At 39.9% G+C, this 27,110-nt stretch overlaps 1 protein-coding gene across 4 annotated transcripts in view; it reads right to left on the bottom strand.

The window, feature by feature from the left end:
* The window catches only part of TTC33 (tetratricopeptide repeat domain 33), a 36,798-nt gene extending 10,273 nt beyond the window's left edge, over positions 1 to 26,525 (bottom strand). Inside the window, exons 1-3 of one of the 4 annotated variants that reach the window (XM_045904291.3) lie at positions 26,383 to 26,525; positions 22,307 to 22,528; positions 166 to 247 (exon numbers count right to left, since the gene is read on the bottom strand). In XM_045904291.3, coding sequence (XP_045760247.1) covers positions 166 to 247; positions 22,307 to 22,527 — 303 coding nt within the window. In that variant the 5' untranslated portion in view covers position 22,528; positions 26,383 to 26,525. Of the gene's footprint in view, positions 1 to 165; positions 248 to 22,306; positions 22,529 to 25,879; positions 26,115 to 26,152 lie in introns of those variants that run through there. The other 3 variants (XM_045861790.3, XM_045904300.2, XM_045861799.3) reach the window with 3 other exon arrangements.
* Between the last annotated feature and the right edge of the window lie 585 nt (positions 26,526 to 27,110).

The raw sequence follows: 27,110 nt of genomic DNA, 5'->3' as shown, positions 1-27,110 counted from the left end.
TACGGTAACATATTTAAGAAAGGAAATGTTGACAAATTTGAAAAAGACATATTCAACAAAGAAAATGGAAAGAAATGCCATTTTGGTTCATTACTGTTCACCAAACACATATGAACACAACACAGGAGATTTCATAATGCAAATGAAATTCTTCATAATCATTACCTGCGATTTCATCTCATACAGGGTGGCATCATCTGGGGTTAACTGCAGTGCTTCATCCCATTTTTGAATTGCCTCTCGATATCTGTGGTTAAGTTACATTAGCATCATATTTTTAGTAAGTCCTTGAAAGTACATGACCAAATTTTAAAATCAGGTACTAAGGAATAATTGTATATCAAGAAATAGCTCTATTCAAGAACTGACACTAATAATAATGTTACAAAAGCAAGAAAAATTCCAAAGGGAAAGGACAGCAAAGGAGAAAAAGACAAATATAAATAAAAGAGATCTTAGAAATCTTTCCCCAATTTTACTTTCTGGGCTGAGAAATCACTACCAAAATTTCCCTTTTTCATCAACCTCAATGTCTGCAAATGTTGTCATACAAGTTAGAAGTACCACAAAGGACTTTTCTGAGGAATTTACAATCCAGTTGCAATCCTGGGCTCTACTAAAACAATCTAGCTGACACAGAACACTTTAAGAAGTTTAAGCCTGTTGCTTGTGTAAAGACTCCAGTTTTCGGGCACAGGGGTGGCTCAGTTTGTTGAATGTCCAACTCTTGATTTCAGCTCAGGTCATCATCTCAAGGTCATGGGACTGAGCCCTGCATCAGTCCCTGCACTCAGCAGGGAGTCTGCTTGAGGATTCTCTCTCCCTCTGCCCCTCCACCCCCCGCCCCCCAACTTGCGCTTTCTCTAAAATAAATAGATAAATCTTAAAAAAAAAAAAAAAAAAAAGATTCTTCAGTTTTAAGTTTCCTTGTCTGTAAATTCCATGAGCTCAGGAACTATAATATCTTTTCATCACTATTAATACATGGTAAGCTTATAAAAAATGGGTCAAATGAATGGAAAACAGTTTAGAGATGGTGATCTCCACTACCACCTTTCCACTGATGTCCTCCTAGTCAGGTTTTTCTTGTGAGCTCCAGAGCCATATGGTCAACTAACATCTCCATGAAGATACTTCAAACTCATTCTGCCTAAAACTGATCTTAGCACATCACATGCCAAATCTGCAGAAGCACTGCAGCACTTTCTTTTTTAAATAAAATTAAGGAATGACGAAGTCCTCCATGTTATCTCAGGCAGGCATTTTCACAGCATCCTTCACAAGTGGTTAACTCATGTATACCTGAATATCTCTAGAAAGAGAAAGTTCTATTTACCAGAATATTTTCCATGATGATGAGCTGAAACTTTCTATTCTGTACCTTTCCCCCAGTGCTACTAATTCTGCTTTCTCAAGCTAAACAGAAAATATGTAATCCACTAGTTTTGATTCTTGGCTACACCAGAATGATCTAGGGAGATTGTAGAAGTGAATCCCACACACAACACAGAGCTGGCCTTTGCCTCAGCTCAACTAAAACAGATATTCTCGGAGGAGGGCCCAGGCATCTCTATTTTTTGAACCAGGAAATGCTAATAAACACCAAGGTTGTGAACCATTGATAATATCTTTCAAAGCATATTAAGACCTATCATCTACAATCTTCTCTTGAATCACTCATTGTTACCTGTTTTCCAGACCCTTCATTTCCTCTGTATGTGTTCTTCTGCATAATTTCCTACTTGAATATGTGAAGATCCAAACCAAACACAACAACCAAAATGTGGGCCGATATGCACTGATTATTATTTAAACAGAGGACAGTGAAATAAAGAAATAAAGGCGACATTTGGGAGAAAATGCAAAGTTGAAGAACATAAAAAAGTACATCCTGTTTTCACCTGACTAGACAGTTCCTTGACTAGCAAGGAATATGAATGGGCAGTTCCATTTCCAGGGGTCTCATGCCATCTTGGCAAATGACAAACAGGCTATAGACACCTGAAACTAAGTCTACCACAGAGCCAACTCCATGGCTAGCAGCAGGGTGAGGGTGAACATGGTGGGAGTGTGCTTTACACATCCTGCCTGAGGCCATGATAGGCCACATTAGTGGCTATTGCTGCTTTGTAGTAGCCGGCTCTGTAGAGTTCCACGCTTCAGATCCCCCCTGCAAAAGCTGACAGTCTTTGCTTCCAGGCAAACCAATCCGAAAATGTAGACATGGCTATCAGAACTCCTGCCTAGACCACAGTTAATATCTTCTTCCCTAACAGGGGCCCCTGCTGAGCACTGAAAAGTTACCTGTTTGAACACTGTGTTTAATTCTGGGTGAAAGACTACTAGAATTTTAGGAACACCATGTGACCATTATTCACTTCATTTTTATGATGTGCTACTACACTGCAGTGTTTCTCCCTGCTTCTGCCTGCATCAGGAATATTCTTTCTGGGGGAAGCCTAGGTGGCTCGGTGGCTCGGTCGGTTAAGCGTCTGCCTTCAGCTCAGGTCATGATCTCAGGGTCCTGGGAGGGAGCCCCACATGGGGCTCCCTGCTCAGCGGGGAGTCTGCTTCTCCCTCTGCCATGCCCCCCTGTTCCTGCTCTCTCCCTAAAATAAATAAAATCTTTAAAAAAAAAAAAAAGAGGGCGCCTGGGTGGCTCAGTTGGTTAAGCGACTGCCTTCGGCTCAGGTCATGATCCTGGAGTCCCTGGATCGAGTCGCGCATCGGGCTCCCTGCTCGGCAGGGAGTCTGCTTCTCCCTCTGACCCTCCCCCCTCTCATGTGCTCTCTCTCTCTCATTCTCTCTCTCTCAAATAAATAAATAAAATCTTTAAAAAATAAACAAAATAAAAGGAAAAAAAAGAAATATTCTTTTTTAAAAATTTTTAGGTAGTTAACATACAGTGCAATATTGGTTTCTGGAGTAGAATTCAGTGATTCATCACTTACATAGAACACCCAGTGCTCATCATAACAAGTGCCCTCCTTAATACCCATCACCCATTTCGTTTGCCCCACACCCCCCCTCAATTAACCCTCAGTTTGTTCTCTATCGTTGAGTCTCTTATGGCTTGTTTCCTTCTCTCCTTTTTCTCTTTTCCCCCTTCCCATACATTCATGTTTTCTTTCTTAAATTCCACATAGGAGTGAGATCATATGGTATTTGTTTTTCTGTGACTGACTTATTTCACTTAGCATAATACACTCTAGCTCCGTCAATGTCATTGCAAATGGCAAGATTTCATTCTGTTTGGTGGCTGGGTAATATTCCATTGTGTGTGTGTGTGTGTGTATAAATATAAATAAAAATAGATAGATAGATAGATAGATAGATAGATAGATAGATAGATAGATAGATAGATAGATATCACATCTTCTTTATCCATTCATCAGTCGATGGACATTTGGGTTCTCTCCACAGTTTGGCTATTGTTGATAATGCTGCTATAAACATTGGGGTGCATGTAGCCCTTAGAATCTGTATTTTTGCCACAAATCAAACCTCTAAGAGCTTTGCCAATTGGAAATGATTTAGTTATCAAGGATTTTCCCCAACTCGAGCATCTATCTAGAGCCAGGGTCCCCAAAGGGGAAAGTAATAGTGGAAACACGCAGTCTCACCGGCTGTTGTCAGTGCTCTTCCTCCATCTCACTCTCAGAGTCCCCTCTGGAGTGCTCCATACGTCTGCTTTCCACACATTCAGTCACTTCTGCACAGTGTCAGGCTATGCCCATTAGCGTGGCCCATACAGGAGTGAGTGGCTGGCACACAATTTTCCATACAAACTCTGTGCTCAGCAGGCGACAGACACGGGCTGGTTAAACCACTGTGTCCTGCTGCTGGCCCCTAGTTACCCTCAATGGGAATCTGAAACTCACAGTTATTTTTAGATAATTCATATGTCAATGTTAGCTAGAAACTGCCTAATGCACTTCAAAGTAAGCCATTTAAGGTATCTTTTCAGGTACCATCAAAATTCTTATTTATCAATTCCCTCTATTAAAACACCATCAACTGGGGCGCCTGGGTGACTCAGTCGGTTGAGCATCGGACTCTGGATTCCAGCTCAGGTCATGATCTCAGGGTCATGAGAACGAGCCCTGCAGTCAGGGATTCTCTGTCTCCCTCTGCCCCTCCCCACCCTCCAACCCCCTCACCCCACCCCCTGGTCACAGAAAAGTAGCTGTTTCTGCAGGGTTACAACCTATCAGATCACACTGTTTGGATTCGTGTGCTAACCCCTCAAAGGTGCCATTCTTACAGTCCTTCCTTTCCCAGCCCCCCATATAAAGTAGCTTCCTTTAAGCAAAACATAATTTTATTTTTTTTAAAGATGTTATTTATTTGACAGAGAGAGACACAGCGAGAGAGGGAACACAAGCAGGGTGGGTGGGAGAGGGAGAAGCAGGCCTTCTGTGGAGCAGGGAGCCCAGATGCGGGGCTCGATCCCAGGACCCTGGGATCATGACCTGAGCCGAAGGCAGACGCTTAACGACTGAGCCACCCAGGCACCCCTAAGCAAAACATAATTTTAAAAAAGAATGGTGGCAGAGAAAAGATGTTAAGGACCTCACCTGGTACTCAAGTCAGCAAAGGAGAAGATAAAAAGGAACTTACAGAGAAGGTACGAGAAAGTCTGAACTTTACTGGTGGGACTCAAGGGATAAAGATCACAGCTTGCGGATAAGAGAGAAAGGGAAGGAGGGGGAAGGCAGGATCTGCAGATTCCACTGGGGCCTCTTCCTTCTCTGATCCGCACGTGTACATCTATTATGGCAGCCTAAGACCGCAAATCTGTGCTGCCAACTAAAACGCGTGGTTGGCTTACAGGAAGTGTTTGATTTTTTTTAATACAAAATGTTCTTAAATCAGGTCTTCCTGGTATTCTATACCTAAGTAAATGACACTTGTTTTGATATAATTGTTCTGATATAAAAAATTATTTCCTAAATATACAAATAGAGAAGAATCAGAAAATACAGGAAAGTGCACACATACACACACATACCCCCCACACAGAATTAAAGACAACCATAGTTAATATAGTTAACACTTTATTGTATATTCTTTCAGTTTGTTTTAATGTATATCACACATATGAAACATTTTTTATGTCTTTAAATTATCAAATGCTTCTTTCTGTAGCATAATGCTCAGAGACTGATTACTACTGTTTCAATACAAAATTCATTCAAATGAATCCTCTACTGTTAGACATTATACTTAAAAGCTGCTAAGAGAGTAAATCTTAAATGTTCCCACCACACCATGATCCTGGAGTCAGGGAATCGAGTCCCACATCGGACTCCCTGCTCAGCGGGGGGCCTGCTTCTCCCTCTGACCCTCTTCCCTCTCGTGCTCTCTGTCTCTCATTCTCTCTCTCTCAAATAAATAAATAAAATCTTAAAAAAAAAAAAATGTTCCCACCATACAAAAAAAGCAATTATGTGAGGTGATGGATATGTCAACTAACCTTTTACCGTGGTAATCATTTTGCAATATATATGTTTATTAAATCATCTATATCTTAAACTTACATAATGTTATGCATCAGTTATATCTCAGTAAAACTGGAAAAAATTACCCTCTGGCCATTGCAATTATCTTTTTGGAAGGAAGTGGGCTATGAATAATTGTTGAAGAAGAAAAACTGTATTTTGGAGGTCAAATATACAAGTATTATACTTGATATAAAACTGACTGGAAATGAGATCACTTTTGAAGGAAGGATGGTATAACTTAAGATAACATTCTCATTAATTTCCTTTAAGAAAAAAGCCAATGAGGAAAGAAAGAAATATTTTATTTACTTGTCTATGCTCCTCCCCTTCAGATTTTCTATTAATATGACCTGCTGGGGCACCTAGGTGGCTCAGGGGGTTAAGCATCTGACCTTTAAAACCCATCTGTTATTTGGTAACAATATACTAAAAAAAAAAAAAAAAGGAAAATATGCTTTTTTTTTTTTTTTAGACAAAGAGAGCATGCTCCCTGGGGGAGGTGGTGGTGGAGGGGGGAGGATGAGACAGAGAATCTTAAGCAGAATCTGTGCTGCCCCACACTGGGCTCAATCTCAACCCTGAGATCATGACCTGAGCCGAAACCAAGAGTCAGACATTTAACCACCTACACCACCCAAGTGCCCCAAAATATGTACATTGAAAAGTAAATCTTGCTTTCACTCTGTCCTCTGGTCTATTAGATAACTTTCGCACAGGGAACCAGTTACCAGTTCCTTGATATCCTATCAAAGATAATCTTTAGATTTATAAGCATGTGGACCTATGTATCTTTTAAAACATCATTAATGGTAACATTCTAAACATATACACCATTCTCTCCCTTGCCCTTTTTACTTAATATATCTTGGAGATCATTTTGTATTATTATGTATAGAACTGCCTTAAAACAAAATGGCTGTATAGCAGATCTCTACTATCCAGACTCTTACTTTCTAAAACCGGGAACCAGAAAGATTCAGATTTTACACAGCTTTAGAGTAAATTTTAATTACTTGTCCTGATTATTTAAATTTTCGATAAAAAGAAAAGTTGCATACATTAAAACACTACTAAACTCAAAAGCTTTATTCCAGATATAGTTGATTCTCATTCCCATAGTTATGTTCTATAAAGTCGCTATAAAAACTGAATTAGCAAATACTGAATCATTGCTTATAGGGAAAATACAGGGTTAAGTTCCTGCAAACCCCTGGTCATATTTTTATCAACTGATTAACATATAGCCTTGTTTTATGTGTTTCTGTTTAAAGACATCTTATTTAATAAATACTGCTGATTCATTAACATTGAACTCACGGCCAATAGCACTGTAACTCATGCCTGGACAAAGCTTACTGAACACACACGTATTTTCTCTGTAAAATCTGTGCTCATTCACATCACAGCCTTCTCGTCCTTAGGAACACTAGACAGCACTTCTGAACTATATTTGAGGGCCATTTTAAACAGCAAAACCACGGAAAAAGGCACATAAATGTGGAAAATATAACTTAGACCACAAAAAGGACACTTGTTTACAGTATAAGAGCTGAAACAAGGAAGCACAGTTTCACCTCGTGTGACTCACCTGGGAACATACATGCAGGCACTCAAATTTTTCTCAGCTCTGTGCATGGCCATTAATGATTGTGAAAGCACCATGAGTACTGATTTGGAGGTTACCAATATACTTCAGTGAGTGGGTAAACTCATAATTGCAGAAGCCAGGGGCGCCTGGGTGGCTCAGTCAGTTCAGTGTCTGCCTTCCGCTCAGGTCGTGATCCCAGAGTCCTGGAATCAAGCCCCGCATCAGGCTCCCGGCTCAGCAGGGACTTTGCTTCTCCCTCTCCCCCTGACTCTCCCCCTGTCTCTCCCCCTGTCTCTCCCCCTGCTCGCTCTCTCTCAAATAAAATCTTTTTAAAAAATAAATAAATGCAGAATCCATGAAAGAGGGTTGACCGTATTTAAGAAGAAATGTTATAGCATTTTTTCTATGTCAAATAAAATGTAACTAGCCACAAATGAGTATCACTTTCCACTAATATCATGACAGATTTCTATTTGATTTCTATCACACAATTTTACATCCTTATATGGAAATATCAAGACAAATTTAAATGCTATTTCTATCCCACGCTGGGTATAGAGATTACTTAAATTAAAAAAAAAAGAAGAAGAAGAAGAAGTTTCCTAAAAGCTATTTCTTTCTTTCTTTTTTTTTTTTTTAAAGTAGGCCCACGCCCAATATGGGGGTTGAACTTACAACCCTGAGATTAAGAGCTGTGTGTTCTACCAACTGAGCCAGCCAGGCGCCTCCTCTAAAAGCTATTTCTATACAGCTACATTTTTAGCAAATCCCTAGCTAATATTAACATTCATAATTTTATTTCCTCATTAAAAACTATGTCATCAATAACTTTAAAGTTTTCACCTTATTTTATATTGTATTTCTAATAATATTTACAATAATTGTAACCAAAAGTGTTTCAACTTTTCTGGCTCAGTTTATATTTTCTTATTGGAAGTGGCTTTCCTTTGTTTGGAATATAATATTTGAAATTAAAAGTTTAGTTTACTTCTTTGATTTTTTAAGAGCTTTCACACAGGCATTACAATGATACTGAAAGTAGTTTTAGGGGCGCCTGGGTGGCTCAGTCGTTAAGTGTCTGCCTTCCGCTCAGGTCCTGATCCCAGCGTCCTGGGATCGAGCCCCGCATCGGGCTCCTGTTCCACGGGAAGCCTGCTTCTCCCTCTCCCCCTCCCCCTGCTTGTATTCCTGCTCTCACTGTCTCTCTCTCTGTCAAATAAAGAAATAAAATCTTTAAAAAAAAAAAAAAGAAAGAAAATAGTTTTAGATAGATTTAATTTGTGTGAAAGCTGTGTGACTTCCAATTGTATGGTAAATTAGGGTCCAACTTTTAGACAATGATCAATTTTCTGAATTAAACCAAAAAAAATGGGTAAGTTAAAAACTTTAAGTTCTCTGTCTAGCATCTGGAGTAGCATTCTGAAGAAAGCAAGGACAAAATAACGTGTAAGTAATACAACGAACATTCATCATAAGGAACCTAATTTCCGTAAGTTAAGCTCAGAAAGAAAGAAAAAAGAATGAAAAGGCAATAAAAGAGAAAAAACATACTTCCTAATCACTGCATATTTTCTCAAAACACACATGTTTAGGGGAAGGGGAAATGGATTGGGAAGAAGCGCTGAGATGCTGCTCTGACCAGAGTCCCTGTGTGAGTCTATCAGGCAAGGGACAAGATAGAAGTAGACTTTAAAAATAAATCCTAAACTGCTCTGAGTTTTAGTCACGATCACTTATTGAAATCATGTGGACACAGGATTAGGTTAAGTCGAAAAGTCCACTTTCAGTAATCATTTAAATTTCAACTATTCACTTACACAAAAGAACAAACATATCTTAAAAGTGTCTAACTTATTACAGACGAGAACAAACAACTTAGGGTGGATCAATTACCTCTGGAAACAGTAGGAAGGAGCTCTGAAATTACATCAAGGTGGACACACACTGAATAAAGGTCATTTTCCAAAGCAAATTAAAACAATGATGCCAACTCCTACCTAGTGCAGGATGTTTCTTAGTTGTTATTGTATTAAAAGCAACTGCCCTCTCCTTACCACGCTAGACAACCTGTTTTCTAAAACAAGTAAAAAGTCACAATTTTAATCTCCCAATTTCTACTTCAGATATAGAGATCATTTAAAATTATTTTACCATCTCTATTATTCACTCATGGAGCATACACACAAATGTCACAAAATAAAATTCACTAGACATTAATTCCAGTATCATGGAATAATTTGAATCAAATTAAAACATGTAAATAAATGGGCAGGATTATAGCAAGTGACCTTATTTTATTTTAATGACAAATATATGACAAAATCACAAAGTATGCAAAAGGCAAAATAATAAATAGGACTCCCTTCCCTAGCTAAACCCCATCAACTTGCCTTCGTGCTTTGTCAGAGAGGCTCACTCTGACCCCCTTGCCTAAATCATTCTTGCGAATATTGGCTCATGATACCCAGTTATTTTTCTTTATAGAACTTGAAACTTTACATTTATTTCTCTGTCTGTTTAAACCAGAAGCTCTGTGTACACCCCGGTATATGCAGGTGCAGCACCTAACACGATAGGACCTAACACATATCAATAATTTCTGAAGGAATAAGGTAGACACAGGAGTGGCAAACAGTCTTTGTGGGATAAATGAGGGCATTATGGCCCTGACCACGAAATAGCTGCCACTGCCTAAGCCACAGTTTTAAATACCACAGTTAAAAATGTAGTCTTAAGAGTCCTAATGCGTTTCAGCATATTTGGACAATCCAGCAATAAAAATAAAGAATGCTTTTGTCCTAAGAAAGATACATTATCTGAAAAAAGAGAATCCTAATAATCACTGAAGACTTTCTAGTGCATAAGCTAAACATAAAAATCCCAAAGTATTAACAAATCCAGCAACTTGTTAAAAAGTATAAAGTCCACATGACCATGTAGGATACATCTCAGAAAAGCACTAGAAAAACTCATATGTAACAGATAATGGAGGGGGAGAAAAAAGTACATGACACTCAACAATACTTAACACCCATTTCAACTCTTTATAGCTATTCCCTATAATGTTCTTAACAAAAAGTATATACAGCCCAGAAATTTAGTCTCCTGGGGCGCCTGGGTGGCTCAGATGGTTAAGCGTCTGCTTTCACCTCAGGTCATGATCCTGGGGCCCTGGGGTCAAGTCCCGCATCGGGCTCCCTGCTCGGCGGGGAGCCTCCTTCTCTCTGCCTCTGCCTCTCTCTCTCTCTCTTCCTGTCTCTCATGAATAAATAAATAAAATCTTTAAAAAAAAAAAAAAGAAATATAGTCTCCTGGTGTGATTATCCACTAAGCTTTAATGATACTTTATCTAAAATCGGTAACTATGTCACCTAAAAAGAAAGCGTTTGTACTTCTTCAGGCAAATTATGGGTGGCTTCCAGCCTATCTCTAAATATTTCCAAATGTTATTTCAGACACAACATGAAAAACTTTGCAAATCTGCTATGTTCTATTCTCTGAAAAATTAAGTTATTCCTTCATAATAATCCTCCTACTCATAATATTCTAAGAAATGGAGTAGCAGTCAATTCTATAGGACTTAAAACTAGTGAATCTATTTCTTCTAGTATTAGCTTATCAGTCCAATCTTTTTTCTACTACCCCCCACCCACAACTCTGCTCCACTCAGCTGCGTATGGGCCCAATCCCCACCCACATATCATGTCTTTCTTTGTTCATGGGGGTCCCCCAGTACACAAACATATGAATATCTAGAATTTCCTTCCTCCCCCTCTTCACTATTCAAAGGCTCTCTCTCCTCTAAGACCAAGTTAAAATTCCGTTCTTCATGAAGACCATATGAGTACCACTCACCTGACCACATAGTATCACTTATGTTCCTAAAATACTTTGTTTTACAAAGTGCTTTCAATACCATCACTTAATAAACAATTATTCTCACAAAAAGTCCATTCACTTAGTGCTCATAAAAGTCCTCCAAGATTGGCATTACTTGTTCTCATTTTACTGAAGAGGAAACAAAGGTAGAGAGCAGCTATGGGACCAGTCCACAGGCACATGGTATTAATCCTGTGAAAACCAGGAAGCTAGCTCTTACAGTCACAAGACTAATGCTTTCCCAACTACCCCAATGCTGTCTCCCACTTCATTTTTCTCTAATTTTCCACGTATTTGTATCTTCTCTTCACTAATGAGTTCAGGGACCAAAGGGTAGATTCACCTGTACTCTCCACAACACCCAGAACATGGCCAGGCACACAGAACGTGCTAATATCCCAGATTCTATCTACCTCATTTGTCTTATCTTCAAGAGAAGTCTTGGAAAGCAGCAAAGAAAAGCGTGAAAGACATGAAAGGTGGGGACAAGAACTAGCATGCTGAAAATACATTAAAAAAAAAAAAGGAAAGAAATGAAAACAAATTTTACCCTAAAACAAAAGTAGCAAATACCTTAATTCTTACTTTGTTCCAGCTTACCATTCCAGGCATAGAAATTATAAGAAATCCCAAGACTAGGAGAATGGGAATATGGGTAGAAAGAACCAAGAGATTAAAATTCTAGGTAGAGCAGAAGAACTTTAAGACCCTGGGATGTGTGAGGTTTCAGGAGTCTCTGGCTTTAGAGAAAGGGACTGGTCCAGAGACCAAGGTCCGTCCAGTAAAGCACCACATAATGAGTATTTCAGGCTCTGTGGACCATACAGTCTCCGTCACAACTGCTCAATTCTGCTGTCGCACAAAAATCAGCCACAGATAATACATAAACAAATGTGCATGTTTGCGTCCAATAAAACTTTATAAAAACTGGCTGTGGTTTGCCAACCCCTGCATTACTTGGTCCAACCACTTAAAATCTGTCATATTTGTCAAATGTCCTTTTCACCTTCAGTCCTATTTTCTGCCTAACTCAACCAGGAACCGTTACCACCCCATGGCAAGCACTTATATCAATTTACAGAGGCGGTTCTGGTTGTCATTATGACTTAGAGGCACTAGCAACAAGGGTTTGGGGGTGCTAACAACCAGCAAGACAAAGGGCAGTCTTGATCAACAAAGACCTGTCTCATCCAAAATGCCAACAGTGTTATTCCTGAGAAACAGGACAGCCTCCCCCATCCCCACCCTCCCACCCCCCAAGTTGCTTACATTATCGCAAAATACAAAATGAGAAGTTCAGATAACACTGACCACCACTGGTTCTGGTTTTTTTCATTAGGCAGCAGGTATACACAGATACGCATACAAACATATACATGTACAAACACAGGCACACAGATTTGAGGGCAAAAAAAAAAAGTCCACTCCCCCCACTCAATGGTGCTGCTTTCATTTTGAAGGCTTTGCTAAGTGAAATGTGCTTTATGCCCACAGGGCATGCGAAGGTTTAAAGGAACAAGTGAGCGGGTTTTCCACCAGCTAAAAAGCAGCAAGTGATGGGCATTTACTTCACTACCATAAGCTTACTGAATTCCCTTTCCGCCCTCATTTTTCATCTCTCCCTGATAAACTTCTCCTGGCCTACAAACAAAGGGTGGCACCACCCAGTTCCTCCATTTTTGCAACACAGGAAACTTGGCACCCAATAATCAATGGTCTCTCGTAACTGCTCCAGCATATCTCTTAATTCAACTTCGGTTTGGAACAGACTGAACAGACACGGCCCTACTGCAGCTGCTGGATAGGAAGTGTCACAAGATAAAAACTTGGTTTAAAGTCACTGTGGTTAATAAGTGACCAAAGTCTGATTCAGCCAGTTTAAAGACAACCTTAACCGAGTGCTGGTAAGCTAGTGCAAAGAGAACGGGCACAGCGATCACACAGGGGCAGCATGAGGTAAGCCCTACACCGAGGTCAAGAACAGCTGGTGATCAAGCCAAGCAAGTGAGTACACTCATTTATGCGACAGCAATGCCAAAGTGTTTAACTACTTGGTTCCCAATCAGACTTCTAATTTACTACCACTTCAAGCTTAATGAGCTCTATAGTTATCAGCTTGTTCATTTGATATTTATTAAGCATCCTCTCTGGGCCAGGTAGTCTAGGTACTGAGGATGCAGCATTCAACAAGATATAAAATGGCCCTACTATTTTTCTAGATCTTCCATTCAAGAATGTTTGCATGCAGGAAGAAGGCAGAAAAAGAAAACAAATCTACGTTAAAATATGATGAGTGCGGATTAAAAAAAAAAAAGCGGAGAAATGTGAAAGGGAGTAACCAGATGGCTACTCCAAATGCGTGGTAAGAAAAGATCTCTCTAGAAAGGCATCTGAGCTGTGATCTGACTGACAAAAAAGTAGTCAGCTAACTGAAGATCTGGAGAAAGTTCATTTTGGACAAACGGAAGTGCCCGAGGCAAGGGAGGGCCAAACACCTGACTGTTGGAGGAAAGGAAAGACAACCAGCACGGATATAGTAGGAGGAGGGAGGGGAATGAGAGGTGCAAGAGCAAACTAAAGCCCCGATCACTTAGGAACTAGGAGGCCACGGTATGAGCGTGGCTTTAATCGCATGCGTGATGAGGAATCTGTAGAGATTTGATGCAACACAGAGACATGATTTATATTTTGAAAAGATCAGTCAGGCCCAGGGAGGAGAATGGTCTGTAGAGGGGTAAGAACGAGCACAGGAAAGCTGTTAGGAGACCACCTGAATGACCCAGGTAAGAGATGAGAGTAGATTAGATTAGGATGACAGCAATGAAAACAGAGAGGATAAAGAAGATTTAGAATATGTTTCAAAAATAAAGTCAACTTAACCTGGATATGAGGAGCAAAAAAAAAAAGAAAGAAAGAAAGAAAGAAAAGAATCCAGGATGCCATCTTAGCTCGGGTTCCCTGGGAAACAGAGCTTGAGGCCGAAGCTTACTCTTTGTGGGGGGCAGGATCCCAGGGAAGGAAGAGTGAGGGGAAAAAAAGAGAAGGCAGGCAGGAAAGAGGGAGAATAAATACAAGGCAACTGCTAAGCTGGCAACAGCTTCAAAACCAAACAGATGACTGCTAATCTTGTAGAACTTCTTCAGAAGACTGTACAAAACCTGTGTGTCTTGGAAACTGTCCAGTAAGAGGAAGAAGGGAAAAGAATTTCTCTGCCGGCTCCCTTCCTTACCCTGTCTCCCACCAAATTCTACCCCACGAGGTTTTAACCCTTCACACTTCTCAGTGTGTGAACCACTTGCTCCAGAGCACCTCTGGGTCCAATCTGGCCAGTGTCAAGCTGTGAACCATCGCTGGATCGTCAGGTAGCACCATGAATGCGGGCTGTCTGGGCTGACCAGCAGCAGCTGCCAGGGCTTTACGACCGTGAGAACAGCAGGTGGGGCGGGCAGTCAGGGGTGCCTGGGGCTGACTAGCTCTGTACTGGCACAGAACCCCGTGGAGCTGCCTCCTGGCTTTAGGTTTAAGTAACTGGGTAAATGGCGATGCCTTTTATTGACATGGGGAAGACTAAAATGTACCAGATGTTTGCAAGACAAATCAAGAGTTCTCCTTAGTACATGTTCAATTTGAGATATGAATTAGACATCCAAGTGGGTATAAAGTAAGCTCTGGAGATTTAAGAGTCGGAATTCAGGCGGGAAGACAGCACTCCAGGCATATTCGGTAGTTATCGGTATAGAGAGGTACTGAAAGGAGGAGACTATGTAAGTTTAAGAAGGGGAAAAAAGGATATAGAAAAGACAAGAAGTACTTCCTAAATACTGCGGCCCACCAATATTTAGAAAATGAACACAAGAGGAGGAAGCAAAGAAGATTAAGAAGTGGACAGTGAGACAAAAGAGAAAACCTGAGTGTGGTGCTGTAGATGAGACAGCAGTGTATTTAGGAAGACAGGGGTCAACTACTCTGAATGATGACAGGTACTGTGAATGGGAACAGGGACATGATGATCAGAGGTCATAAAACCTTCACAAGAGTGGCTGCGGGGACCAGTGGGAATAGAAACATGACTGGAATAGACCCAGAGGATGATTCATCAAGAAATGAAGTTTGTGGTGAAAGGGGAGTGAAGAAATGGTAGGGCATGTGCAGGCAAGGGAAGCTTTTTAAATGGTTGTTATCAAGGTATTATTTGTACACCAGTGAGAAGAAACCAAAAGAGAGGGAGGAACAGATGCCATCTAAATGAAGATCACGGTCATTAAATAGATCCATGCTGATGTCAATAAAATGCGTGCCACACAGCCAGACTGCCTTCACGTTCACTTTGATACGTATACTTTTCTAGACAAGAGATAAGATTCACGGTAAATTCTAATTATATTTCTGCTTCACACACATACACTAATTTCCACAGAGGAAAATCAGACAATTTAGCTACATGATCAAACATCACCCTCTAGTGGTTGAAACCTTGAAAGCCAACATATCAAAGCTGGGACACACTGTGACTCCTGAGAGGTATAACCCAGTTAGGAAAGATTCTGCACAAAAGGTGTCTGCACAAAATAACTTATAAAAAATCTTAACATTACATGAAATGTGCCAATCACATATAAAATCCTAAAATACAATACCTGAAGTACATTTATTGAATGTTTCCGAGGGGCTAGGTGACATGTTAAGCTCTTTCACATGGACTTGCCTTTTAATCCCCCAATTGTCTATGAGAGAAGTCTTACCATTTTACACATGAGGAATTGACACTTAAAAAGTTAATAATCTGCCAAAGGTTTTACAGACAGACATGATAAAGCTAGGATCTGAACAGAGGTAAAATGACTTCAAAATCCACACTCTTATTCACTATATTCACAATACTGTCCCTGTGCATCAAAATTACTTAGTGTTTAGATAGAAGAGAACACCAGTTTTTGGTTACAAAGAATCATAAATACTGTAAGTTAGAACTTCAGATCTTAAAAACCATTCAATTGCAAACGAAAGTTTTCTAAGAGTAGTTAGTTACCAATGAAGTAAACTGACAGCAGGAGACTATAATGCCAAAAACTTGTGCTGCCTTTTGAGGAAGGATGACATTAACACACTTGGATTGCGCTACATTTCATGTGTTCAGATCACACTCCAAGTGCTAAATAAAACTAAATTAGAAAATATTAAGTGCAAAAAAGACAGGGGAAAGAAAGAAAAGGAAGGAAGGAGGGAGAGAGGGAAGAAAGGAGGGAAGGAAGGAAGAAAATCACAAGGAGGCAAAAGCTTGTATCCTAGGAAGTACAAGCGGTTCCCTCTTCATCAACCTTCCTCCCTTCCTCCATCTCTAGCAATTCCTCTAGAGGCATCCCTACTTCTCTACCATTCTGATGATCAGTACTCATTCCAAGTTCAAAGCTGTTCCATATTTTGATGCACTTATCTTTACCATCATTTTACAAAAGAGAAAAAAAGAACTAAAAAAGGTGACATGATTTTATACAACCTCTGAGAGGCTAACTTGAGGTGAGATTCTAACTTGAGAATTGGGAGTATGTACAACTGCAAAATTCCCCCTCCCCACTTCCAGACGGGGGACTTCTGCCACTGCTCCCGGAGCACGGGAAACAATTTAAAAGGCTAGACGGTGACCCTGAGCCATGACCCAAGCTGAAATCAAGAGTCAGATGCTCAACCCACCAAGTTGCCTAGGCGCCCCTGATTTTTTTTTTCAATCAAATTTACCGGAGTATAATCTAGATGCCAAAACATGTACCCATTTTAAGCATGCCCTTCAATGAGTTTTTACAAATGTATACACCCATGTAAATACCACAACTATTCATAATAAAGAACATTTTTATTAACCTAAAATGTTCCCTAGGCCCTTTTGCAGTCAACCCACCCCAATTTCTGGCTCCAGACAAACACTATAGAGTTCCATTTAGGGATTTACATAGATGGAATCAGACAGTATGCCCTCTTTGACTTCTTTCTCTAAACATAATGATTTTTTGATGCACCAATCACTCCTTTTCATCACTCAATAGGATTGTCACTATAGATTAGATTTGTCTTTAGAGAGATTTACACAGAGGAGACAGATAATATACACTCTGATTTCTTTCTCTGAGCATAATAACTCTTGGATGTATCAATCATTCCTTTTCCTTGCTCCATAGGATACTACTGGATAGATACACCACAATTGATTTATCCATTCACCTGTTGATGGACATTTTGATTGTTTCCACTTCATGGCCACTGTGAATAAAACTACTAGGAACAGGGGCGCCTGGGTGGCTCAGTCGATTGAGCGCTGCCTTCGGCTCAGGTCATGATCCCAAGGTCCTGGGATTGAGCCCCGCGTCGGGCTCCCTGCTCAGCGGGGAGCCTGCTTCTCCCTCTCCCTCTGCCTGCCTCTCTGCCTACTTGTGCTCTCTCTCTGTCAAATAAATAAATAAAATCTTTAAAAAAATAAATAATAAAACTACTAGGAACATTGTTATGTAAGTCTTTGAGTGAATCTATGTTTTCCTTTCTCCTGAATAAATACCTTGGAGGGAATAGACTGCTGGATTGTATGGTAAGCTGTATGTTTAACTCTACATTTTCATGAACAATGGCTTGAAAGTTTGAGTTGCTCCACATCCTCGCTTGATATTGTCAGTCTTCTCAATTTTAGCATTCTAGTGGTTATGTAGTAATATGCTGTGGTTTTAATTTGAAGTTTCCTGGTGACTAATCATGCTGAGCAGCTTTTCATGTGCTTACTGGCCATTCATGTATCTTCTTTTGTAAAGCTCCAGGTCAAACTTTGTATCCATTCTTTAATTGGCTAGTGTCTTGCCACTGAGTTGTGCGAGTGCCTTATGTAGTCTAGGAAAATGTCCTATGTCAGATATATGCATTATAGATATTTTCTCCCAGTCTGTGGCCTGAATTTTCATTTTTTTAATTATGCCTTTTGATAACCACATGTTTTAACTCTGATCAACTAGCACATAAATGTGAGTCATTTCTGTACCTTATATTCTTTTCATGATCTGTAGATGTCCATTCTCACAATGACACTATTAAGGCACAGCATTCAAGAATGTGCTGATGCAATAAAGAAGTGTAAGTTCTCTACATATTTTTTGGTCCATAAATTTGTTTTAGCCAGTCTAGATTCTTTGCATTTCCATATGAATTTTAGAATAAGCTTGTCAATTACTACAAAATCAAGCCTGCTGGGATTTTGATCGGAATTTCATTACGTTTACAGCTTCATTTGAGGGTCTGATAGGTGCCACAAACTGTTCTAATTTGGGGGCACTACCTTCGACTGGATGCTCAGAGAGGGACTCACGGAGATGACCACATGTGAGTAGAGATAAGAAGGACAAGAAGAGAGACATCAGAAAACAGAAGATAAGAGCTTTTCAGACAGAGCATCATAGGACAAAGTTGTATAAAAACTGTGTTCAAAAACACAAGGAAGGCCAGTGTGGCTAAAATGTAGTGATAATGAGGATGCTTAAAGATGAAGTTGATTCATGGGGTGTCTGGGTGGCTCAGTTGTTATGATCCCAGGGTCCTGGGATCGAGCCCCGCATCGGGCTCCCTGCTCCGCGGGAAGCCTGCTTCTCCCTCTCCCGCTCCCCCTGCTTGTGTTCCTACTGTCGCTATCTCTCTCTCTGTCAAATAAATAAATTAAAAAAAAAAAAAATGAAGTTGATTCAGAAGACAGGCACTGAGGTTTTGAAGTGTTTCTTTTTTTTAATTTAGCTTCACTATTCCTCCTTATATTATGTTTTACTCCTCATATTAAGTTTAATATTAGGTCTTTTTAAACTATTATTTCTATTTAGTTTTGGCACAGAGTTGCCAAACTGTTCAATCCCACTAGATTCCTTTTATTCTGTTTAGTTATCTTCTAAAGCTGTGTATATATTACTCCAAAACAAATGCTAACCAGCAAAAAAAACTCAATCATTTCACAGTGTTCTTCATTCAAAATAAAGCATCCAACCCAGCTGATTTTGGTGAAATGACTCAATGTTTTGGCATGCAGGCAGAAAACAAGAGTCATTTTGTTTATCTACAGAGTTACTATCTCCCTTGTACCACAGGAAATTCAGAGGGACTCCCATGGCAATAACTGAATAGCTTTTCCCTCCTGCTCACTAGTGTGGTCTAGAGAAAAGGGCAAAAACAAAGTCAATGAGCTTTTAACAGGCATTTACAGGAATTTCTAAAGATGTTTCATCGATGTTCTAAAAACGATTTCCTGAATGTGGAAAATTTACAGTGGGTTTTCTTCTGAATAAGACAGAACGGTCAATTTTGCAAAGTTCTACAGAAGAAAACTTTTTATGCCTAAAATACCATAAATAGAATTCAGAATATAATGTAACATGTTAATTGTCCTTGATTGTTATTTATTTTCCATCATTCATTTTCAATTTGAGGTGCTAATATATTATAGTTTAGGCACCATTTGATGTTTTATATTAAAATACATTAATAAAAGATTACTCCAAGAATCAAAAATAAAAACAGATCTAGAAACTAAAATGTTGCTTCTTCAACTTTGACTCATTCATGACAAAAATGACTAACAAGGAATCTTATACCCACCCTCACCAATTTTAATTAGGGAGGAAGAAAAAAGAACAAAGAAAAAAACTGCCTTTTGTTCAGTACTATTTTTAATTTCTCAAATTTCTCATTACCACATGGAAGATACCAGTCAAAGGCACACAGGCCTGATTTTAGATCTTTAGATGATCTGAAGAGTATTGTCCTAAACACTGACCTATTCAGATACTACTCCTGCTGCCATACATATATTTTCTCAAAATCATATCCTCAATGCAAATAAAACAACACTCCTTATGTTGATTAGTGTAATTCTCTTACTATATTTCCTTCACCAAGGATAAAAAAATATATTTTTTAAATATTTTATTTATTTATTTGAAAGATACAGTATATTTCCTTCACTAAGGATAAAAAAAATATTTTTAAAAACATTTTATTTATTTATTTGAGAGATACAGAGAGAGAGCGTGCACGAGTGGAGAGAGGAAGAAGCAGACTCCCTGCTGAGCAGGGAGCCCGATGCGGGACTCGATCCCAAGACCCTGAGATCATGACCTGAGCCGAAGGCAGACACTTAACTGACTGAGCCACCCAGGCACCCCAATGTTTCAAGATTTTTATTAAAATATGACTTTCAGCGATACTAAACACAGCAAACAGACTGACACAGGCATAATGTCTTTCAAATGGCTGCATTGATGACAACCTGATATTATTCCTCTCCTACTATGATACAGTAGAAAGTACAAACCTGACTATTAAGTACTCTTGCCAAAAAGTCAATCAGAATCTAAATCAAATCTCCACACCTCGGTTTATAAGAAACACATGAGATAGAGGAACAAATTAAATGACATCCATATGGGAACAATCAAATAGAAAATTGGTCTAGACTCTTCAAAAAGGTCAGTATCATGGGGGATAAAGTAGGGGACCTAAGTAAACACTAAAGAGATATAACAAAAATATGGAATGTATGAACTCTGATTGGATCCTGGTTGAAAAAAAAAAACCAAAACTGTAAAAGGCATTTCAATGAAAATTAGAAAAATCGTGGGGCGCCTGGGTGGCTCAGTCGTTAAGCATCTGCCTTCAGCTCAGGTCATGATCCCAGGGTCCTGGGATCGAGTCCCGCATCGGGCTCCTTGCTCGGCGGGAAGCCTGCTTCTCCCTCTCCTTCTACTGCTCCCCCTGCTTGTACTCTCTCACTCTGTCAAATAAATAAAATCTTTAAAAAAAAAAAAAAGAAAGAAAGAAAATTAGAAAAATCTAAATATGGACTGCATATTAGTTTACAGAATTGTTAATGTTCACAGATTTGACAGTTATGGTCTTTAGTAAGAGAATATCCTTATTCTTTTTTTTTTAAGTAGGCTCCATGCCCAACATGGGGCTCGAACTCACGACCTAGAGATCAGGAGCTACACGCTTCACTGACTGAGCTAGCTAGGTACTCCAAAATATCCTTATTCTTATAAAAAGCACGCTAAATTAGGAGAGAGGTGTCATTACGTCTACAACTTACTTTCAAACAGATCACAAAAAAAAAACTGTAAATTTATAATTACATGTCAGTGTATGTATATGTATGTATAGAAATAGATAAATAAAGCAATTATTGGAATTTTTTATCTAGCTAGCAGGAACACAGGGATTGAACTATTATTTCAACTCTAACATAGATTTGAAATTTTTAAAAATAAAAATGTCCTTCTCCACCTCTATGTTATAAAGATACCCTTCCATATTTTCTTTCATTAACTGTGTAGTTTTACATTTCACACTGAGATTTTTTTTTAGCTCTCTAGAGTCCATCTTTGTATGTGCTTTTAGATACAGATCATTTTCTTTTCCTCTGTAGAGAATTCCAGCTTTCTCTATAGAATCTACTAATCAATGGGTCCAGTCCCCACTGATTTGTGAAAGAATGATTTTTGGTCCCACTGAAAGACCTAATCAGAGACAGGAGAAAAGGAACAAGAAAGTAGGGAAAAAAAAAAAAAGGAAAACAGAAAAGGGTAAAGGGAGGGGCCCTGCGTGGCTCAGTCGTTAAGCATCTGCCTTCGGCTCAGGTCATGATCCCAGGGTTCTGGGATCGAGCCCCACATCGGGCTCCCTGCTCCACGGGAAGCCTGCTTCTCCCTCTGCCTGCCACTCCCGCTACTTGTGCTTGCTCTCTCTCTCTCTGACGAATAAATAAAATCTTTAAAAAAAAAAAAAAGAAAAGAAAAGGGTAAAGGGTGAATAGGAGAAGTATAAGAGGTTAGCTGAGGAAGGCCTGAGGATAAATGAAACTGTTGTCAAATTCCTGTGCACCAACCATATTTATGGAAGTATATAAAAGCCAATGGAAAAGGATAACTGAACACCTTTAAAAAAAAAAAAAAAGCACATGCCCTCAAAGCCCTTCAGGAAACACCTAATTTGTCTGGTATATAATAACACAAGGAGGAAGTTTCCAGAAATTAAACTATTTCCTACCAACCAAGAACTTGGATTACATTTTACTTAGCATTTACCCTTCTTCAGACAGAACAAAAATGATGGCAAAGCAGACACTCCAAGAATCTTAAAGACTCTTCCACAAACTTTCAGACTTCATGGGACTGTTTAAAGGTCTTTAAAACTCCTTACTTATTTGATTAATTTAGCACCTAGATCAGATTTTTAAAACATGAATTTATAGAATTCATAACTCTTCATCTCATTACTGACAGAAATGTAAACTGTTCTCTATAAGAAAACTCTAAAAACATACCTTTTATTTTCAGCCAAACTGGCTCCTTCATCCTTCAGCTGCTTACTTTTCTCAGCACAGCCCTCAAAGAGAATTTCTTTCCTACGTTTAATGGCATGAAGCCAGTTCCCTTCTTCATTCTCAACTACATCCTTCTCATCGGCAGCTTCAGCTTCAAACTGCTGGGAAGTGACCTTTGAGACCTTCTCGCCAATTTTCCTCTTCCATCCAAAGGAAGCCATTCTGGGAAATTACAAAGAAACAGCTTTAAAATTCAAAGTTGGCCTTTTATATAAGTTCCCCAAATAACAGGTGAAGAAGGGATAACAGAATCAGACTGTCACCACTTTTTAAACTCCTAATTAAATAGTGGATCAAAGCAATAACCAACAAAGGGTGCTAACATCATAAAGAAAGCCAACTGGACAGTAAGTATCTCCTGGTGGAAGGGCCATTCCACCTATGAAGTACCTATGAAGGTCAAAAACTTCTGACCTATATGAAGTCAAAAATTAATCCTGAATCAGATCAAGCCTACCAAACTTTACAGTTTATAAGAAACCTGTGATATAGATGAGCATGCTAGATAACATGTCAGAGATGAAGAGAGCAAATAACAAAAACTAAAGAAAAATAAAACTGGTTTCTTCAAGAAATAACCTTCCAGGGGAAAAAAGAGAAAAAGATGGAGATAAAAAGAGACTCCAGAGACATACTAACCAAATATAACGTGTGCATCTTGTTTAGCTCTGGATTCAAACACGCCAATGGGGAGGAAATAGTTATGAAATATTAGGGAAAATCAGAACACTGATATTTAATGATATCAAGGAATTATCACTATTGTTTAAGGTATGATAATACCATTATAATTATGTTTATTAAAAGAATGCTTATCTTTTAGGAATATATACTAAAATATTTCATATGAGATTAAATGATATCTATAAATTGTTTCAAAGTGATCACCAGGGGTGGGGGGGGCAACAGAGGAGAAATACAGATGAAAAGATAGCTCTGGTTGATAATCGATAAAGTTAGTTGATACGTACACAGGATTTCTTGTACTTTCCTTTCTTGTAAACATTTGAAATTTTCCACAATAAAGAAGTTTTTAAAAGAGTCAAACTTGATAAATAACTTAATTCACAGAACTACTGGGTGAATCTAGAAGATAACAAATGTTAAACTGTTTTGTAAAGCAGCAATGATACACAATGTAAAGGATAAGAAAGAAAGGACAATTGATGAAACAAAATTTAAAAAAAACATAGAAGCATTCAACAAGTATTTATTTAGAGAAGGGACTTATTGAGGGATCCAAGATTACTGATGTACATGGCTGAAATAAAATATAAGTAATCAACAGAAGGAAGGGGACAAAAAAGTAAAAGGGACTATTAAGTTATTCACATGAAAAGGCCCAAGATAATGGCAGAACTTGGAGGGGTGGGGTGCCTGGGTGGCTCAGTCGTTAAGCGTCTGCCTTCGGCTCAGGTCATGATGCTAGGGTCCCAGGATCAAGTCCCACATCGGGCTCCCTGCTCAGTAGGTCTCCCACTCCTCCTGCTTGTGTTCCCTCTCTCACTCTGTCAAATAAATAAATAAAATCTTAAAAAAAAAGAACTTAGAGGGGTAAGAAAATTACAGGTCATGTGCCTACATTCCTAATGAATTCAAGGAAGTTTCAATAAATTGTAGCCATCAAGAAACGCACAGGCAGATTCGGGTGAACCACATGCTCTCCACTGGAACAGGGATTGTTCAAGAAGCCCAGGGGAGTAAGGTATTATAAGCTATACTAGGGAATTAGGACAATGCCAAACTCTCTCCCCAGACCTGTTATAATATAGAAGAATGAGTTTTCTATGTTTGAAGGGGACTGTAAGTAACTTAGGGGAAGAACCAAGAAATGGCTCAAAATGAAGTGTGATTACTATGGAACAGAGAGAAGACAATGTAAGAGAATAAATCATTAGGAAGGTCTCATAGGATATCAGGATATCTAGATAAGAACTCTTGTGTTTATGACTGTCCCTATGACAAGAAGGAGGATGATTACATTTTCTGGCTTCAAGTTTCCAAATGGAACTTTGTTTCTAAATCAGCAATGTGAGGAACCAGGTAGTATGAGAACCCTGTTAACAGATGAAAACCTGGTGTATTTACTAAAGGCAAATTACATTAGAAATCATTGGTCAGGTCTATATTATTGGGAGCAGCGGTTAAGGTGGAGAGGAAAGGAAAAAGGAACAGAGACCCACATACATTTTTTTAAAAAATTAATAGGTAATCAGACTCCCATTACCCTCCCCCATCCTCCAACCCAAACCATTGTTCTAAATGTCAAAGACCCCAGATGGTGGTTCTCTACCATGTATGAAAAAGTCACACACAACAGTGCCTCAGGTGTTTCTGCCATCTTCCTCCACAAATCCGTTAAGCTCTTCTAGAGATCAGAGGCTGTGGATGTGAGGAGAGAATGACATTACAGGGATATAAAAGGCCTAATGTCCACTAGTAATTGACAAGTTTAGCCTTGAAGAGAGCAAGAATACATTCCTCTCAGACAAGAGATAATACTGAGTGAAAAGTACAGGCAAGTTCAGGGATAGGTGGAAAAGACAATGAAGGATTTCCTACCCCTAAGCTTCACATTTCCCAAAGAAATAGGCAGCTAGTCATCTGCTCCAAGTAAAGGGAAAAATAGATTTGAGTACTTGAGAAGAATAGAAAAGTTCCAAAATAGTCATTATAGAGAATGGGAAAATAGGAAAAGCAACAATAAGGGATGAATAAAGATAGAAAACAGTATCAACCTTTTTACCAGGTTAAAAAGCATGAATCTGTGACCAAGGCCATTAGCACAGCTTTGTATTTTCTTCAAAACTGTCTGGAGATCACAAGAGCATAGTCAATACACTCCAGAATAAGTGCTATTAGAGAGTAAACAAAGGATACTATGACTTCAGTGGAGACACTTGAGGCTTCTTGGAGGGGAGCCTGATAAATCTTGAAAAGTAAAAGTTAGCCAGCCTTCAAAGGAGGGTGAGTCCTAGGATATATGCAAAACAGTTTCTAGCCTGAAAAACTTAACACTCAGAGTTGATTCAAGTATCTTTATTAGTACTAGTTTATTGTTCCTCTAAGGTTATCTGACTTTTTATAAATAAGGCTTTCCTCAATCTATAATTAGATGCACAAGGCGCCAACATCCTAGCCTTGAGGTGTTTTCCCCTGGATAAGAAGTCATATGGGTAAATCATAATCATATAGGTTTCACGTTAACCTCATGAAACAACACAAATTCAATTTATACAGACTTATAGTTAATGAACACCATGAAAACTCTAAACAACAAAGTTGTGTTCTAAATTCTTCTGCTGGTACAATGATCCTTACAGTATGCATTCAGTTACTGTGGAAGGCTGGACAGTTCACCCAGCCACAAGCCGAGAATGCCTGTCCTCACTGCATCGGAGGATGCAGCACCCAAGGTGAGAAACCACCAGATGAACACCATTAGGAAATCGAAACAGCATCCTTCGGGTACCGGGATGTACTCAGAGGTAAGAAATTCAAGAAGCAATTTACCCAAAAATGTCCCCGCAAGAGAGAAACCTGTATTAGCAAGTTCCCCGTGCGAAGTTCATAAAGGCTGCACTGGACGTCACCCGCGAGTTCACCAGGCCGTCCTCAACTGCAGACACCCCCATCGCGGGGTGTGAAGCAAGCTCGGCGCCGCTCCTCCCACCGCTAAGGGAAGGTCAAAGCCGCACCGGCCGCCGTGGAAACGCGGAAGCCGCTCCTGACGCGGGCGTAACGGAGGGCCCGACCCCCTAGAACTGCTCCTCTCTAGAGACCAACCTTAGTGTCCCGGCTCTGCCACACCCCTGTTGGGTGTCAACTCCGACGTCTGAAGGTCCTTTCTCCCCTAATCACAAGACCCACCAGCCTTATTTTCCTCCACTTCCTCCGGCTTCCACCACGGTCAGCGTAAACCCCAGTTACCTGATGACCACTCCCCTGGTCCCGTGTTTACATTGTGCTTGCCCTTTTCCCACCGGAAACGGAAGCTAACATGCCCGACGGCCTACCAGCCTGCCTTTGGTGCCAGGTCTCCCAAGAAATTGGCCTGGCCGACCCGGGCCGTCGGACCCATGCAGAGAGAAGGGCAAGGAAGAGGCGACTCTCAGAGCCCTTGTGGTTGCCAATCCCTTTCTCGGGACCACAAATCCCAGAAGTCACTGCGGCCGTCCCCACCCCATTACCCTCTGGGATTTGTAGTTTGAGCCACCCGGGGCCGGAGCGCCCTCTAGTAGCAGCCGGGAGCATCTGGCGCACGGGTGACCGCAGTGCGTGAGCGCGGGAAACTGCGGCTGCGCACGTTGAGGTGCGCGCAGAGAGAGGCAGCTCGGGCCAGACTGCACGCCCCTTTCGGTCGGCGGGTGAAACAGATGAGGCTGGGGGATTTGGGGGTAGTTCATGGCATTACGATAGGACCCTGCCCTAAAGGACTTTACAGCCTAGCAAAGAGACCGGCCAGACACAAAGGACAGAAGAAAAAGTCCATGGGAAAGGGGACCAGGGGAGCAGATCAGGGGGGCCCGTGGTTCAACTGTAGGCTTCAGTTGGAAAAAAACAAGTAAGTTGGGCCCAAAAGAATTATAACTTGAAAGTAGCTGTGGTTTATGTCTTGACAATAATTAAGTGGGGCAATGTAACACGGAGAACTGTTTAGGAAATTGAAAAATTAAGATTGTCAATTTATTGATATAGCTATCTTGTGCGAGTATCATTTTTGTAGACCAGGCTTTCTCAACCT

The sequence above is a fragment of the Mirounga angustirostris genome, unplaced genomic scaffold (assembly GCF_029215605.1).
Source record: "Mirounga angustirostris isolate CCGP_5_RB_7025 unplaced genomic scaffold, mMirAng1.0.hap1 SCAF_7, whole genome shotgun sequence".
Classification (NCBI taxonomy): domain Eukaryota; kingdom Metazoa; phylum Chordata; class Mammalia; order Carnivora; family Phocidae; genus Mirounga; species Mirounga angustirostris.
Note: the sequence above shows the minus strand (reverse complement) of the source record. Positions and strands in the feature narration are given on the sequence as shown.